Genomic DNA, 18,709 nt, shown 5'->3' with positions numbered 1-18,709 from the left:
ATTGGAATATCCGTTCAATGGCTGGCGGACAAGAAAAATGGTATTTTTCAAAAGATCAACTACAGAATTCAGCAAGCAGAAAATGCGGTTTAGATGCAGATAAGGAACTAGCATATCGGCAGCAAGCCGCAAATCTAATCCAGGATATGGGCCAGAGGCTTCAAGTGTATCCTTTTCCATAATGTGGTGATTTTGTGTTGTTTTGTCGAGTCATGTGTTCGAAATGCGTACTACACGCCTCAAAATAGTGTTTTATTAATGAAATCTATATGCAAAAGCGTTGCAATGGTTCTGCACAGTGTTAAAAGTGTATAGTGATGGTGTATGAAAGTTTAAAGTATGACGAAATTTGCTTTCTTGTACGGCGTCATTCGAGCACTTTCGCTTCTCATGCTGGGGTTTCCCGCTGCCCGTTTCGCGTCAGCGCTATAATACAAGGTAAGAAATGTACGTAAGTCGATTTAGGGCGACATTCACCTGGATTTAGGTGTTATAAATGGTTAGAGGTGTTTTAGGTTAGGGTCACGCGTGATGGCGTGATGATTTTTTGGGTCAGTGATCTTCACAGCTGTCTGGACGCCGATGACGTCGGCTGGTGATCGACCCTGTCTGCCTCTATAATTACATTCGTGTGTTTTCTGCGAAATTCGCGCGTCGCTCACGCATTCCGGCTCGTGACAGTCGTGACCGCCTTGTATCTCTGCGCGCCTAGTACTCGCACGTACACAATTTAGTTTCTATCATTTCTACAATCTAGTTTCTATCATTTATCATCATAGTTTATACAAATGAGACAGACGCAAAGCGTTATCAGCTAGTTTAAGTACTAGTTTCATTCATACATTTTGATTTGTGTGTATGTTTGTATGAAAATGGCGCGCATTGTGTTATTTTCCGCATATGCAGTCGGCAATTGACGATATGACTCATAGTTTCTGAGAATTGCTAAACAAACAGCTAGTATACGGAAAAACACTGTTTCATGATAGTGTAGTGTACTACTATATTGAATGTATAAATAAAGCATTATTACTTTATACATCATATAATATATGTATGGTAAATTACCCAGCTGCGAACATTGTCCAATAGTCTCCTAGGTATATTCTTCATTTTATACCATTGCGGTGACAGACACACCATCAGCCCTTGGGATTTGGCTATCAATCACTGTGATGCTTACCTTAATCGGTATATACTTTAGATCAATAAAACATTAAAATACTGATATAATACTCAAATACCCACAGAAAAAGAATTTAAAACTGTTATGTAGTAGATCGATGACATAAAAATCTGGCATCAACCCAGATATCTATGGAGCACATTAGTTACTCCGAGACATTGACATTGAAACTTTGTAGGATAGATATCTAGGAAACTGAGTTAGTAAACAATATAATTGTGTCTGTTTTAACTGCTGTAATATTAAATCTTTTTCCGTCACAATATATTATTGCGAGTATTTTTAACAAGTTTGTCTACGTTTTTCACACTTAAATCATGTCAAAGAAAGAGAATGTTGCATGATTTTTAATTTATAGCCATTAAAATGTCCTATTTGCTAAACACTTTCCTCTCAAATATATAAAAACCTACAATAAATCACAAGAGGTGACTTTGTTATTATGAAACATGTACATCTGATAAAAACATGCTTTATCTATATCTGATAAAATGATATGCAATACTGTATTCAAAGGTTAGAAAATGAGATCACATTGATACCTAAAGTTTTTGTGAGACACCCACACAACTAGGCCTACGGTTTGGAAAGTTTTTTGCGAAATTTATGTCAGTTGTTGCCATGAGAAATGATTATCTCATTTAGCACTTTCAAATGAGGTTGCGGTTTTTTCTATGCCTATTGATGTCACTCTCACCTTTTTCAATGTATTTGGAATTTTATTGCTTAATACACCGTGTTTTTTTTGTTTTCCTTTAAATTCGACACATACTTAGGTTTTCATTATCAGGAACCACCCTGTATATCACTTTTAGTTTAATTTGCAAAAAAATCATTTTTTCATCATTTTCATACATAATAAAGGAATTTATTAGTGTGAAAGACCCTTAATAATAAACATTAGTGTCAATCAGAACGCTGTGTCTTGACATTTGTAACTTACGCTCTTTCTGTTCGAAGTAGTAATAAAAAGGGATTTTCGCATTAAAAAAGCCATTTTTGGGAAAAATAAAAAATACGTGTATCTTTAAATATTGAGTTCTTTCAAACCAAACAATAAAAAGTCGTAGTCGAAAATATGAAATGTTGTCAATTGAATTCTATTGCGCCACGCGAAAGTCGTCACCGCTGAATGGGCCGCGAACTCGCGGCCGCCGGCATATACTTGTAGCGCGGCGATAGAATCGCGGAGTGAGCCGTCCCTGCTACAAGAAAAAATACACTAAACTGGGCTTTTAAATTACTCAATTCTTCAATTTTATAACATTATCATCAGCAAGGTCTTTAATTCAGGGTTAATATTATGACCTAGATCCATATTAAAATTAAAACCACTGATCCATGAATGCAGGTAGCTGAACCACTTGCCAGTTCACGAAAATATCAATAAAAATGACAATTGTAAAGGCATTGAAAAGTTCTATTGTGAGTTTTTGCTAGCAACAGGTAGGGACACATACCTGAACAGGTTAGGTACAATAAATACAATACTTCCCCTATGTCCCTAGTCAGGGATAACAGGATCACATCTAATACAATACTTAACAGGTGGACATGGGTCCAAGACTTCTGTACATTTCTATGGATGAAGGTTTTCAATGATTTTTATAGGGTACAATTTGGAGTCTTGGAAGTAATGAAATGCAGATGTTATTAGGCAATAGTAGACCTTTTATTATCATCAGGGCCCGTAACTTTCATGCTGATGACATGAATTTGATGTCACGCTGCATATATGTGATTCAAAGAGTTCTATTTAATAATTAATCATTATTCATCAATCATTTTAATCATAACTTCAATACTATTCTATTCATACGTGAAATAATTAATACCTACTTGATATGTGAAAAATAAATGGAATTATTTGTTTATTTTTTATACATACCTTTAATTTAATAGTTTTGTTACCATATTTCCATAAATTATAACAATAAAACAAATTGTTTCCTTTCCTTTCCAAATTGTTACGGTTTTTACAAAAGTGGTTGTCCCATGGATCCATGAAACCCACTGTCTGATTATCTGATATTATCTTTCCTTTTTAGGGGATATAAGTAAAGTGCGGAAAAGAGGGAAAGAGGGTTGGTCAGCTCATGTCGATTTAAACCAATAAGTCGTAACAAAACTTTATAAAAAAACACCAAAACATTGCAAAATATGTACGAAAAGCGAACTATTTATAGGTGTAAAGGAACTGAAGGTACTGAAAATAAACTGCTTAACACTCTGAGTCATATCCTTTGCAGTCACAACAAAGAATGTCCATGATTTGCCACAGTGGATTAAAGGTCAAAACCATTGCTAAATTGTTGAAAACAATGACTCATTTGTACTTAATAGAGGGCTACTTCTCAGCTATTACAGTCAAGTTCATAAATATGTGTACATTTTTTCACCTTATTGCAACAATCAAAACAATCAAAATTTTCTCATAAAAAGAATTGACAACAAACTTAAAATCATCCTCAATAAATATGATATGAGGAAAAACATAATCTCTTCCTATCTACAGTCAGGTTAACTAAAGTTCAGTTATGTTTACATGCCGTCAATATTCGGTATTTTCTTATCGAAGTTATGTAAACATGCTTTTGCGCATTTCTATGATATGACGCATATCACACATATACAGCTTGAAGCTTATGTTTAATTTTTAGGCCCCAACGCAAAAATGACGGGATGACATATGTTTGATGTGTCTGTCTGTGTGTGTGTCTGACATTGTAGCACCCGAACGGATGAACCGATTAAGATATCTATCTATCTATTAAGCCCCTTTTTTCTGAATTAGAGAATGTCTCTTAGTTCAGTGTGCCGCTTGGCAAAGGCCTCCTCTAGCTCTTTCCATTGACGTCTATCCTGGGCCACTCTTCTCCATTTCGAGCCCACTGTAAGCTTCAGTTCATCCTCCCATCTCATTCGGGGTTTTTTCTGGCCCCTAGTACAACCTCTAGGGTACCAATTTGTTATGATTTGGCTCCATTTCTCCTGCTGGTCTCGGAGCATATGGCCGGTCCATCTCCACTTCTGCTGGTCAATTTTCAATAGTATGTCGGTTACTTTTGTTTGTTCCCTAAGGTCTTCGTTTCGAACTTTGTCCAATCTGCATATCCCCATCATACTTCGTTCCATAGACCTCTGGCAGAACATGAGCCTGTCCCGGTGCTCCTTGGTGAGTGCCCATGTCTCGCATCCATATGTAATGCAGGGTAAGATGCATGTGTTAAATACTTTTCTTTTAACTGTCATACTCAGGTTTTTAGACTTCAGGACTTCCTTCATAGATCAGTATTTTTTCCATCCATTTGTTACTCTTGTACTTATTTCTTTGCTTGTGAGGTCTTCCGGAGATATTATTTGGCCCAGGTATGTATACTCTTCTACGTAATCTAAGGAGGTCATATCTACAATTATTTTAATTTTAGATGAATTGGTCATTACTTTCGTTTTTGTGGTATTCATCGTCAGGCCTACTTTTCTGCTTTCATTGCATAGGATCTGGATCATAGCTTGCAGTTTTTGTGGATCTTCTTCAAATAAAACAATATCTATATTTAGATATAGTTTTTTTTTCTTTGAGAACTGAATTAGACGGGAGTTTTCTTAGCCATGTTTGATGGAAATCAGTCTTAATGTGTAGAAGTTTGGTGAAACATCCTACTTGGTCGCTTACCATAGATATTTGTTTTTTTTTATATGGTTTAATGAGAGTACTCGTCAAAATGTCATGGCAAACTTTGCTGGAAAATGACAAAAATAGCCATAGAAAATGTACGGTTGATCTTAAAACATGGTTGGGTACAGTTTCAATAAAAATTGTCCCATTACATTGTCTAAATAAAGAAGAAACTGACTTACTGACATATCAACGCACAGCCGAAGCCACTGTTCTTAGAGATTCCAAATTTGTGTACAGTCCTTATAAGATGTAGAGGAGCACTAAGAAAGGATTTTTCAAAGTTCACTACATTCCTTTTATAAGATGTAGAGGAGCACTAAGAAAGGATTTTTCAAAGTTCACCCAAGGGGGTGAAAAGGGGGGTTCAAAGTTTGTATATGGGAAAACAAGACTCAATTTATTGGGTGTAGAACCCTATACGGGTGATTCTAAGTTAAGAGGTAATACGTTGTATGGAGTGACGGCGCGGACTTTTTTTTTGTTTTTTACCTATTTGTTTATTTGTATTAGTTAAAACTGCCAATTTGAAGTGTTTACAAAGAGGACCAGTCAATTTATTTGTTTTATCGTGTTTTATAAGTGACCAGGGGAAATACTCAGTCCAGGGGAGATACTGTTGCACAGGGGAGGTTACTTTGTGACCAGGGAAGAGACAGTTGTATGAAAAATTTAGTTTAATTTTTTAAGAATTAATTTTATTTATCGTTTTTATTATAATTATTGATTATTTATACTCAGACTTTACATTTCATAACATTCTTACAGCAAGAAAAGTGATAATTCCTTAATGAGTTGTCTTATTTTTCACTTCTCCATATTATCCATTAAAACAAAAATAATTTGAATGTACAATCAATAGGCAACAATTAAACAAAAACCTATCCTTTTAATATCAGTATTAAACCTTTTTATTAAACAGCTTCATGAAAATTTCATATGAAGTTGAATGTGAATGTGCCCTCTTTTTTTCTTAATAGTTGCATTTTTCTGGAAAGAAAACCTTCTATCGTAAAGCTAAAATAAAAATAGGTACAACGCTAAACAAAGGTTAAGAGATAACGGAAATAAAAATAATCAAAACTAGTACAAAAGTATCTCCTCTGGACAGAAGTATCTCCCCTGGCATCAAAAAAGCCAGGGGAGATACATTTTCGATGAAAATCAAAAATAGCTGTAAAAGTGTTTCTCGTACGCAATTCATAAACAAACGTAACAATATATTCAACATTTACAGTGGATATTGTTATATATATTAGTATTTGAACAAATGATTGTGAAATAAAAGTGACCAGAGGAAAGACTGCATTCACTCAACATTTCTGTACCCAGCGAGTGCTGTGGCCGAAATAACCAACAAAACGGATGCATAGTTGCCTTACGCGCCTCTTGACGGTAACTTCACATAACACCCTGTTTATTAGAAGACAAAACCTCCACAAATTAACAAATTAAATCGACTTTTGAAGGAAAACTTAAAAGCCAGGGGACGAGACACGAAACGAGGAGGACAAAGTTTGGAGTTTATATTTGTTGTAAAATACAGAAATATAAGAAATTCCACTCATAAAATACTGTTCCCTAGTTATTTATGTTTGTAAAATTAAGGCTATTAAAATAATAAGTGAATTTTAACAAAGTCATAATTACTTGTTTACAAATAAATTCGGTTGGAGGACAGGCCAGGGGAGAGACATTTTTCCTACATTAGAGCTGATTGTGACTAATTTACATAAACTTCTGTAATAATTTTGAGTGTCCATGTAGAAAACATTTAGTTTTATAAAATAAATATGTTATTATGAAGTTTTATCTTGAAAAAATATATTTTATTGTCAGTGCCGTCGAAAGTACCTCTTAACTTAGAACCACCCATACAATAAGTGTTTTTATCAGGGACCGGACAACCCCTTCCGCGCTACAAGCCTTTCATTGGGAATCCCTAACGTAAGGACGACCCAATCGAGAGACTCTCCCTTTCGAACTGCAAGCCCATTCATTTGACTAGCCCTTACAAAAAACTAAGCAAAACAATAAAGCTAGCCCTGTGCATTGGCTTAGCGCTATCCGATACGGCTTGCAAGCCTTTAATAAGGGTTACCCTTATTTTAAGCGCTATTTATAAGGCTTTCCCTTTTGTTAAAGCGTAGTCGAGCCTTGCGTAAAAGAGACAGGATTATGAATCTAAGCTATTGTAAGAACAGGAAGGAAAATGCGCTGTTGCCACTCCGCACTATGCGCCCCATTTTTAATTTTGCAACGAAACATGTTTTCGTTGGATAAAAGTAGAACACGGCTAGAAATTATTTTTAATGAACTGGGAGACAAGGAAGTGATGGATCGCCTGATGGTAAATGATCATCGCCGCCCATAGATCAGTATGTACGTTCGTACGTATGAATGTATGTAGGTATGTATGAATGTATGTGGGTATGTATGTATGAATATAATTATGTAAATATGTATGTATGCATGTAAATATACAGTGTTGGCCGAAAATCAATACAATTAACCATTAACATTACACATTGAAAACGTTAATTGCCAACATAAAAACAAGCCGTTTTCGTCATCCAACTCGCCTTGATGAGTTAATTGGGTGAGCAGTTCCTAAGATAGAGCTGATGCTGAACCCTGGCTTTTCCCAGGGGAACGCGGGTTTGGTTTAACATAGGCAAGCGCTGTTTTCGTCATCGGACTTGTTTTGATGAGTACTTGAGTGAGCAGTAACCAAGGTAGAGCTGATGCTGAACCCTGGCTATTCCTAGGGGAACGCGGGTTTGGAGTAACATAGGCAAGCGCTGTTTTCGTCATCGGACTTGTCTTGATGAGTACTTGAGTGAGCAGTAACCAAGGTAGAGCTGATGCTGAACCCTGGCTTTTCCCAGGGGAACGCGGGTTTGGAGTAACATAGGCAAGCGCTGTTTTCTTCACCGGACTTGTCTTGGTGAGTACTTGTGTGAGCAGTAACCAAGGTAGAGCTGATGCTGAACCCTGGCTATTCCTAGGGGAACGCGGGTTTGGAGTAACATAGGCAAGCGCTGTTTTCGTCATCGGACTTGTCTTGATGAGTACTTGAGTGAGCAGTAACCAAGGTAGAGCTGATGCTGAACCCTGGCTATTCCTAAGGGAACTCGGGTTTCGTGCAACATAGGCAAACGCTGTTTTCGTCATCGGACTTGTCTTGATGAGTACTTGAGTGAGCAGTAACCAAGGTAGAGCTGATGCTGAACCCTGGCTTTTCCCAGGGGAACGCGGGTTTGGTGTAACATAGGCAAGCGCTGTTTTCGTCATCGGACTTGTTTTGATGAGTACTTGAGTGAGCAGTAACCAGGGTAGAACTGATGCTGAACCCTGGCTATTCCTAGGGGAACTCGGGTTTCGTGCAACATAGGCAAACGCTATTTTCGCCATCGGATTTGTCTTGATGAGTACTTGAGTGAGCAGTAACCAAGGTAGAGCTGATGCTGAACCCTGGCTATTCCTAGGGGTACTCGGGTTTCGTGCAACACAGGTAAACGCTGTTTTTGTCAGCGGACTTGTCTTGATGAGTACTGGTAAAGCTGATATTGAACTCTGGCTGTACCTAGGGGAACGTAGGTTTGGTGCAACATAGACAAACCCGGTTTCCGTTATAGGCCCTGCCTTTATGAGGACTTGGGTGCGCAGTACCCAAGCCACTGCTGTAGCTGAGACCTGGTGGTACCTAGGGGAACTCAGGTTCGGTGCAATAGAAATAAACGCTGTTTTCTGTTCATAGTATGTTTCGTGTGAAATATCTTAGACTCGTCTTTATGACTGGTACTTGGTTGAGTTGAGTAGTACCATAGAATCTGTCAAACTATTTCTGTTGATTGTTGTGAATTCTATGAAGATCGTTTGAAACAGAAATACTTTTCTGGTGGCAATCAAGCATACAGCCCGTCTGATAGTAAATAGTTACCGCAGTCTATGGACGCTTGGAACTCCAGTATTCTCTTTATTCCCTGTGTTACTATTAGTGAAATCGACTGTACTTAATTTTGATATTCAAATGGATATACATACGTATTTTTTTAGACATAAATAAAGTGTTTTATGTATGGCAAATTAATAAATTTGTTCTAACTACTTGATGTTAATATTCACTTCTGGTAGGATTTTTGTTCAGTTAATATTATGTTTTATGCCTAACTTGACATTGCATGAAATATTTCTATATTATAATGCACCGAAACCAGAGTTGCCCTAGATACCGCCAGGGCTCAGCTACAGCGCTGTCTTGGCTATTGCGCACCCAAGTCCTCGTCAAGACAAGTCCAATGACGCAAACAGAGTTTGCCTATGTTACACCAAACCCGAGTTCCCCTAGGTACAGCCAGGTTTCAGCATCAGCTCTATCTCGGGTACAGCTCACCCAAACACTCATTAAGACAAGTCCAATGACGAAAACAGCGTTTGCCTGTGTTACACTAAACCCGAGTTCCCCTAGGTGCAAACAGAGTTCAGCATCAGCTACACTTCGGGTACTGCTCACTCAAGTACTCATCAAGACAAGTCCGATGACGAAAACAGCGTTTGCCTGTGTTACACTAAACCCGAGTTCCCCTAGGTGCAGCCAGAGTTCAGCAACAGCTGGACTTTGGGTACTGCTTGCTCGAGTACTCATCAAGACAAGTCCGATGACGAAAACAGCGGTTGCCTGGGTTACACTAAACCCGAGTTCCCCTAGGTGCAGCCAGGGTTCAGCATCAGCTGGATTTCGGGTACTGCTCACTCGAGTACTCATCAAGACAAGTCCGATGACGAAAACAGCGTTTGCCTGTGTTACACTAAACCCGAGTTCCCCTAGGTGCAGCCAGGGTTCAGCATCAGCTGGACTTTGGGTATTGCTCACTCGAGTAGTCATCAAGACAAGTCCGATGACGAAAACAGCGTTTGCCTGTGTTACACTAAACCCGAGTTCCCCTAGGTGCAGTCAGGGTTCTGCATCAGCTGGACTTTGGGTATTGCTCACTCGAGTACTGATCAAGACAAGTCCGATGACGAAAACAGCGTTTGCCTGTGTTACACTAAACCCGATTTCCCCTAGGTGCAGCCAGGGTTCAGCATCAACTGGACTTCGGGTACTGCTCACTCGAGTACTCATCAAGACAAGTCCGATGACGAAAACAGCGTTTGCCTGTGTTACACTAAACCCGAGTTCCCATAGGTGCAGCCAGGGTTCAGCATCAGCTGGAATTTGGGTACTGCTCACTCGAGTACTCATCAAGACAAGTCCGATGACGAAAACAGCGTTTGCCTGTGTTACACTAAACCCGAGTTCCCCTAGATGCAGCCAGGGTTCAGCATCAGCTGGAATTCGAGTACTGCTCACTCGAGTACTCATCAAGACAAGTCCGATGACGAAAACAGCGTTTGCCTGTGTTACACTAAACCCGAGTTCCCCTAGGTGCATCCAGGGTTCAGCATCAGCTGGACTTCGGGTACTGCTCACTAGAGTACTCATCAAGACAAGTCCGATGTCGAAACCAGCGTTTGCCTGTGTTACTATTGTTAATCAAATACGTGTAAATGCTCCGAAGATGATTTATTGAGTGACAACTAGAATACAATGTCATGAACATCATGTCATATTTAAAATTATATTTAGAACATTGCATTCCTTATTCAAACATACACTGTAGATGGCGCTGCTGGATATTAAAAAACAACACCCCCACTATATCTAAGCATAGCCATCAGCATCATCAGCATTAAGCGAAACAGGTTTAAAACCAACTAAACATACCTACTACTACTACTTAGGCACAAGTCCTAACTTCTCAAGGAATCTAAAGTGCTTGACAAACCCTAGACCCTTAGTCAGCAAATCGGCTGGCATCTCAGCTGTCGATAAGTATTTTGTTTCTACTAAACCTTTAGCAACTATATCTCTACTAAAGTGATAACGAATGTCAATGTGTTTCGACCTATTGTGAAACACTGGGTTGGCCAATAACTTCAGAGCACCTTGATTATCATTGTATATTCTAATCAATGAAATTTTATTTGTAATTTCATGGTATAATGACCGTAAGTACATAGCTTCTTTAATACATTCAGAAATACTAATGAATTCCGATTCACAACTGCTCAAGGACACGCTAGTCTGTTTCTTACTACACCATGAGATTACACTTCCCGACAAAGTGAAACAATATCCTGAATAGGACCTCCTATCAAGAACATTACTGCCCCAGTCTGCATCAACAAACCCGGTAAGCTTTGAATCAGAATCACTACTATACCTGAGGCAATAGTGTTTTGTTTTCTTAAGATAACGCAAAACACGTTTAGCATGAGCCCAATGTTCTTTACCATGGCATTTATTAAACTGGCTCAGATAACCTACACTAAAAGAAATGTCGGGTCGCGTCAAAACTGCTAAATACATGAGACTACCAATGAGTTGTTGGTAAGGTAATTCAGTATCACAGCACTCACCCTTATCTAAGTTCAACCTTTCCTCCATAGGAGTCTGAACAGTCTTACAGTCTGTCATATTGAACTTATGCAACAATTTGTCGACATAATCTTCTTGATCTAAAGTTATAACATTGTTTTCTTTATCAACACAAACATTCATGCCTAAACACTGTTTCACTTGACCAAGATCTTTTAATTTAAATTGTGAAGACAGTACCTGTTTCAAGCATTTTGTTTCTTCAGCGTTGTTTGAAAAAACAAAGAAATCATCGACATATAGAGCTACTACAGTTAAACCGTTATCGTTTTTCACATATAAACAAGGTTCTAATTTAGACCTTGTATAACCATGCTCGGTTAAACAATCATCTACCCTCCTGTACCACGCTCTTGAGGATTGTTTGAGCCCATATATGGCTCGCTTCAACTTAAGTACCTGCCCTTTACCTACAGGCGAAGGAAAACCTTCTGGTTTCTCCATATAAATATCCTCCTCAAGGTAGCCGTTCAGGAAAGCAGTGGTCACATCTAAATGACAAATATCTAAGTTCAACTGCACAGAGAGAGCAAATAAAAGTCTTAAAGTTGTATGCCTTACCACTGGCGCGAATGTTTCCTCATAGTCCACTCCATACTTCTGAGTATAGCCCTTGGCTACTAACCTGGCTCTGAACCGCACATTGCCCTCACTATCATACTTCTTTTTAAGCACCCACTTGCACTTTACCACACTAGAGTCTTTTGGAATACTGACAAGCTCCCAGGCCTGGTTTTCTTCAAAGCTATTCAACTCTTCTGCCATAGCTTGTCTCCATTGCTCTTTCTCTGGTCCGCGTAAAGCCTCAGATAGTGACAGACCACTGGCATCGTCCCTCGGGCTAGCATCTGAACAAAGATTTGAAATTCCATACCTTTCAGGAGCTTTTCTTTGTTCTGCTGTTCTCAGGACTGGCCCGGTTCTCTCAGGAGCAGGAACATTATCCGGAACTGAAACACTTTCCGCTGTGGTATCTGGATCCTCATACTCACTAGGATTGATCGAATCATATGATGTATCAGTTAAAGTTCTGGAATTATCTGGACTCTCATCCCCCACTGAACTTTGACATCCTACCTCAGCTTTCTGTATCTGTGGTTGAACTTCAATTTGACAATATGTCACTTTATTTTCAATAATTTTAACATCCCTTGCTGTAAAAAAGGTTCTCTTTTCTGGATCAAATAGTCTATATCCTTTGACCCCTTCTGGGTAACCCATTAGGATAGCTTCTTTAGACTTCTTCTGCCACTTCAACCTTTTCTCTTTGGGAATGTGGACCATGACAGTACTGCCGAAAATCCTTAGATGGCTCAGGTCTGGCTGTGTCCCTGTCCACATTTCAAAAGGAGTTTTGTTGTTCAAACCTGAAGCTATTGTCCGGTTCCTTAAGTAAACTGCACAATTACACGCTTCTGCCCAGAACTCTGTGGGTAGCTCAGCATCAAATAATAAGCATCTAGCTTTCTCACAGACCACGCGATTCTGCCGTTCACATAATCCATCTTGTTCGGGTGTATAAGGATTTGTCCTTTGATGCAGTATCCCATTTAGCTTCAGGAACTCGTTGAACTTCTTACTGCAAAATTCAAGACCATTATCACTTCTTATAATCTTAATCTTTTTGTCAAGTTCATTTTCAACTCTAGCTTTAAACTCTTTAAAACAATCAAGAGCTTGACTTTTCTCCTTCAAAAAATAAATAAATGCCATACGACTATAGTCATCCACAAATAGCAAATAATATCTTGATCCTCCAAGAGATTTTACTTCCATTGGACCAGCTATATCCATGTGAATAATATTTAATAAATCCTGACTTCTGTTGCAATTATTAGGAAATGGCAGTCTGCACTGTTTGCCTTCACAACATACCTTGCAATTACTGATGTCTATCTTGCCGCCAATACTGTAGCCTTGCACTGCATCCTTCATTTTCGCCATGTAGGAGCCATTAACATGTGCGAGACGTCGGTGCCAAGTCTCGGCAGACACTGCCATAGCAACGTTGGTCGTATCTTCTGGCATATTCAATTTGTAAACGCCATTTGTCAGAGCGGCCGTAGCAACATGCTGTCCACTTCTATTGTAAATCTTACAATCCTTTTTAGTGAAGTCCACTCTGTTCCCTTTCTTTATCAGTTGGCTGACCGATAAAAGGTTTGTAGTTAAACTCGGTACACATAGAACATCTTCAACTGTTATGTCGAATTCACTATCTGGAGTCACAGTCGCAATCTGTACGTTTCCGGTACACAACACAGGCAAACATGCCTTATTTGCAACTATAATTTCACTAGTTGCCGGCTCGTACGATGCATTCATAACCCAACATTCGTTTGGTGTTAAATGGGTACTAGCGCCACTATCAATATAGTACTCGTCTTTCTTAAAATCGGCACTTAAAAACACAGCACTGAATGCATGAGACTGTTTCCGTATACCAGTTTTATTTTTAACTGAATTCTTTTCGTAATTCGGGCATTGATTTCTATAATGACCCGATTCTTTGCATCTGAAACAATTGACTTTGACATTTCTGACTTTTGTTGTAATTTCGCCGCCATCCTGTTTACCACAGACAAATTTCGTTTTGTTTTTCTTGTTATGTTGGTAACTTGACGTACTCGCGAATGCATTCTCAGTCTCGTTCCCATTCCCTGTCAAATTTGAATTTTTCTCTTCCATGTCTAAAAGCTTTGTTTTGATGGCGTCTGTCGTGATGGAAATGCCGGAATGCTCTATTGCCATAATCATCGGGGAATATTTCTCAGGCAAACCTGCTAATAATAGCGAGCCGATCCACTCATCACTAATGGCAAAACCTGTGCCACTTAATTTCTGACCATTTTCTACCATTTTTGTTACGTATTCTGTCATCGAATTTGAATTTTCGAGCCTTATGGAAATTAAATTTCGTAACAACGTAATTCTTCTGGCGAAACCAGAGTCGTCAAATAAGCTTTTGAGTTTTGTCCACAATTCAAACGTAGTTTTGACACCTTTTACATGGACATACAAGGAAGGGTCGATAGTCAAAATCAATTTCGCACGGGCTTTTTCGTCATCTGCAACTTCTGTACCCGTAGCTTCTGGCTTACGCGTAACAAACTTCTGCGTACCTTCTAGGATAAGAAAATTCTCTGCTGCGAAAACCCACTCACAATAATTTTCTCGGCCACGTAACTTGGGCACATTCGCCACATAGTTTGGTGACGACATCTCCGGAGATTAGTCACAGATCACTTCACAATATAAATAAATAACACAATACACTGTAAACTGCAATCTAATACTTGACTAAACCCCCCGTATTGATCAATAAAATATACCCATAACCTATTGTTAATCAAATACGTGTAAATGCTCCGAAGATGATTTATTGAGTAACAACTAGAATACAATGTCATGAACATCATGTCATATTTAAAATTATATTTAGAACATTGCATTCCTTATTCAAACATACACTGTAGATGGCGCTGCTGGATATTAAAAAACAACAGTTACACTAAACCCGAGTTCCCCTAGGTACAGCCAGGGTTCAGCATCAGCTGGACTTCGGGTACTGCTCACTCGAGTACTCATCAAGACAAGTCCGATGACGAAAGCAGCGTTTGCCTGTATTACACTAAACCCGAGTTCCCCTAGGTGCAGCCAGGGTTCAGCATCAGCTAGACTTCGGGTACTCATCAAGACAAGTCCGATAAAAAAAACCGGCCAAGAGCGTGTCGGGCCACGCTCAGTGTAGGGTTCCGAAGTTTTCCATATATTTCTCAAAACCTACTGAACCTATCAAGTTCAAAACAATTTTCCTAGAAAGTCTTTACAAAGTTCTACTTTTGTGATTTTTTTCATAGGGGCGCACTTTTTTTTCCTTTAGGAGCGATTATTTCCGAAAATATTAATATTATCAAAAAGCAATCTTAGTAAACCCTTTATTCATTCTTAAATACCTATCCAACAATATATCACACGTTGGGGTTGGAATGAAAAATATTATCAGCCCCCATTTTACATGTAGGGGGGGTACCCTAATATTTTTTTTTTCCATTTTTTATTTTTACACTCTGTTGGCGTGATTGATATACATATTAAGACCAAATTTCAGCTTTCTAGTGCTAACGGTTACTGAGATTATCCGCGGACGGACGGACGGACGGACAGACAGACATGGCGAAACTATAAGGGTTCCTAGTTGACTACGGAACCCTAAAAAGCAGCGTTTGCACACCTGAGCCTGAGCAAAGAAGGAGCCTATCATAACTATAAGTATTTGGTATTGAAAATTGAACCTTATTTTATCTACAGCCGTTTCCATCAAACAGAAACGCGCAAATATCACACACAGTGCCGCCGTAGGTAACGATCGTATGTTATTTCGTTCGGAGTAATGTGTGCTTTATGAGCGAGGTACAGGATTTAAACTCGCACGATATGCTATAAGGGAAAGCAAATAAAACCCAATATAAGGCTTACCCTTATGGCGTTAGGCTGAGCCGATGATAAGGGTTTTGAAAGGGTATTGGGCTATTTTAGGTAAGCGCTTTCGTTAGGGCTTTAAAAGCAAAATGAAAGGGTATCGCGTCAAAAGGGTAGGGTAAGTTAAGCCTAACGAAATACCCATACAAAACCCCGTATAAGGGATAGCGGGCCGGCCCCTGGTTTTTATTTCAAGATTATTCAATCAATCAATCAATCAAAATATTCTTTATTCAAATAGGCTTACAATAAGCACTTTTAAATTGTCAACAGTGTACAATATTCATCTTATTCTAAATATCAGAGCAATTTATTGGTGCAATAAACAATATTGTTTTAAAACTACATTGATTTAATAAAATGATATCAATCTAAATTGTATAAAAAAATACTAGTATAAAAACTTCTAGAATAAATTCTAAATGTCAAAAAAATTGTATAAAAATACATTGAATTATCAATAATTATCATCATTAATAAGCTATATAATTAATGGTTTTCAACAATACTTGTATCCCACGGTGTTTCATCATTCATGTAGTCTTGTGTGCTGTAGTAGGCTTTAGAGATCAGTATACGCTTTACATAATGTTTAAATCGATTAAAAGACAGTTCAGTGATGGCATTAGGAAGTTTGTTATAAAATCTTACACAATTACTCATGAATGATTTTTTAATTTTATGGAGCCGAGTGAAGGGCACTGCAAACTTATGCTTATTTCTAGTGTTTATATTATGTACATCACAGTTTTTCTTAAATTTACAAATGTTTTTATGTACATACATAATATTCTCATAAATATATTGACAATGCACTGTCATTATATTAATGTCCTTAAACTTATCTCTAAGTGAGTCTCTATGGTTCATTTTGTATATTGCTCGAATAGCCCTCTTCTGCAGAACAAATATGGTATTTATCTCTGAAGCACTGCCCCATAGTAAAATACCATATGACATAATGCTGTGAAAGTAACTAAAATAAACTAATCGAGCTGTTTCCACGTCTGTTAACTGACGGATCTTGCTCACTGCAAATGCTGCAGAGCTCAGTCTATTCGAGAGGGTAGCAATATGGGGACCCCACTGAAGTTTAGAATCTAAAGTTATGCCAAGAAAAACTGTACTATCTACCAGTTCCAATTCCTCATCCTTCACAACGACACTTGCTTGTTCATTTTTAGCATTACTCGTTACAAACTTAATACATTTAGTCTTTTTCTCATTTAACAATAAGTTATTAACACTAAACCAATTAACTACTTCGGAAATAGCATTGTTTACATTTTCACAAGTTTGTTGCTGACGTTTGACTTTGAAAATAAGGGAAGTATCATCTGCAAACAATACTATATCATGGTGGGTCTTTACAAGATATGGCAGGTCATTAATGTAGATAAGGAACAGGAAAGGCCCCAATATTGATCCCTGCGGTACACCCATAGAGACTAGTGACCCCGGTGAGCGCTGTCCATTCACGTCGACCCTTTGTATTCTATCGTGTAAGTAAGATTTGACTAAATTCAGTGCCGATCCTCGCACTCCATAGTAGTGCAATTTCCTGATCAGTGTTTCATGACAGACGCAATCGAAAGCCTTAGATAAATCACAGAAGATACCCAAGGCATCCTGTGACTCCTCCCAGGCATCGAAAATCTGTTTGATTAGCTCAACACCAGCGTCGGTTGTTGAGCGACCCCGTGTAAAACCAAATTGTTTATTGTGCATTAGATTATTGATGTTAAAATGTTGCAATAGCTGAAATAACACTAACTTTTCAAAAATTTTGCTGAATGTCGGTAACACTGATATCGGTCTAAAATTAGTGGGGTCGGATGTGCTACCAGATTTAAATAATGGAATGACTTTACTGTGTTTCATAAGATCAGGAAACTCACCACAATCAACACTGTTATTAAAAATAACTACCAAGTCAGGCGCTACAATTTCTATTAAAGATTTAACACCATGGACAGAGACTCCCCAGAGGTCACAAGTTTTTTTAACATTAATTGATTGAAATGCCTTAATTCTTTCTAATTATTCTAGAGCCTTGAGTCATTATTCAAATAAAATACCACTATTAATCAAAACAACTTCAAAATGTTTACTCAGTTGGTCATACTTTAAACTTTACAGGCACCTGAATCACAGATTAGATTATTAATAAGTTACTAACGTAACAAATCCTTCACTTGCCCGCAAAGCGACAAACACTTACGCTTTATTTAACGAATACTAATAAGTTACTACGTAAAACTCAGAAGAATAGTAGGTACGAGCCACGCGACTACACAGGCGGGCGCGTGTCGCCCCTCGGCCACTTGTTCATTCGAATGAACTGCTAGCGTGTCGGTACTTAAGGGACCGGCCACATCAGAGCGTCGCGTGTCTCGGGGCGCGCAACGGACGTCCGCGCCACGCCACCTGAGTGTATTGGGTTGGTAAGAAAGTAATGAGCGAATCATAACCAATATTGTAATTTTTATTTAATTTATTATTTTAATCATTTATCAAAAATATAACGGCCTTCGTTATCTACTACTTGTCTCCATCGTTCTGGTAAAGAATGAATAGCATCGGCGAAGAAGTTCTTAGGTTTAGATTCAAAAAACTCAGCTATGTACTGTCGTAGATGGGCTTGATCATCGAACTTTTTTCATTCAAGGCATTGCTTAGCGATCTGAACAATGCGTAATCCGTAGGTGCCAAGTCTGGAGAGTACGGTCGATGAGGTATCACTTTCCAACCTAGCTCCAATAGCTTTAGCCGAGTCACTTTTGCAATGTGTGGGCGAGCATTGTCGTGTAAGAAAAAAACTTTAGCATGCTGTGGACGATTCTGACAGATTTTTTGGTTTAAATTTTCAAGCTGATTA

The 18,709-nt window shown here is 38.4% G+C and overlaps 1 protein-coding gene across 1 annotated transcript in view; it reads left to right on the top strand.

Annotated features, from left to right (window-relative positions):
• Window positions 1-14: 14 nt before the first annotated feature.
• LOC125238614 (cyclin-T-like) overlaps window positions 15-18,709 on the top strand; it is a 70,272-nt gene continuing 51,577 nt past the window's right edge. The window contains 1 exon segment of the mRNA XM_048145974.1: window positions 15-166. Coding sequence (XP_048001931.1) covers window positions 18-166 — 149 coding nt within the window. The 5' untranslated portion in view covers window positions 15-17.

The sequence above is a fragment of the Leguminivora glycinivorella genome, chromosome 24 (genome assembly GCF_023078275.1).
Source record: "Leguminivora glycinivorella isolate SPB_JAAS2020 chromosome 24, LegGlyc_1.1, whole genome shotgun sequence".
NCBI classification, from domain to species: domain Eukaryota; kingdom Metazoa; phylum Arthropoda; class Insecta; order Lepidoptera; family Tortricidae; genus Leguminivora; species Leguminivora glycinivorella.
This window is presented reverse-complemented; position numbering and strand designations above follow the sequence as displayed.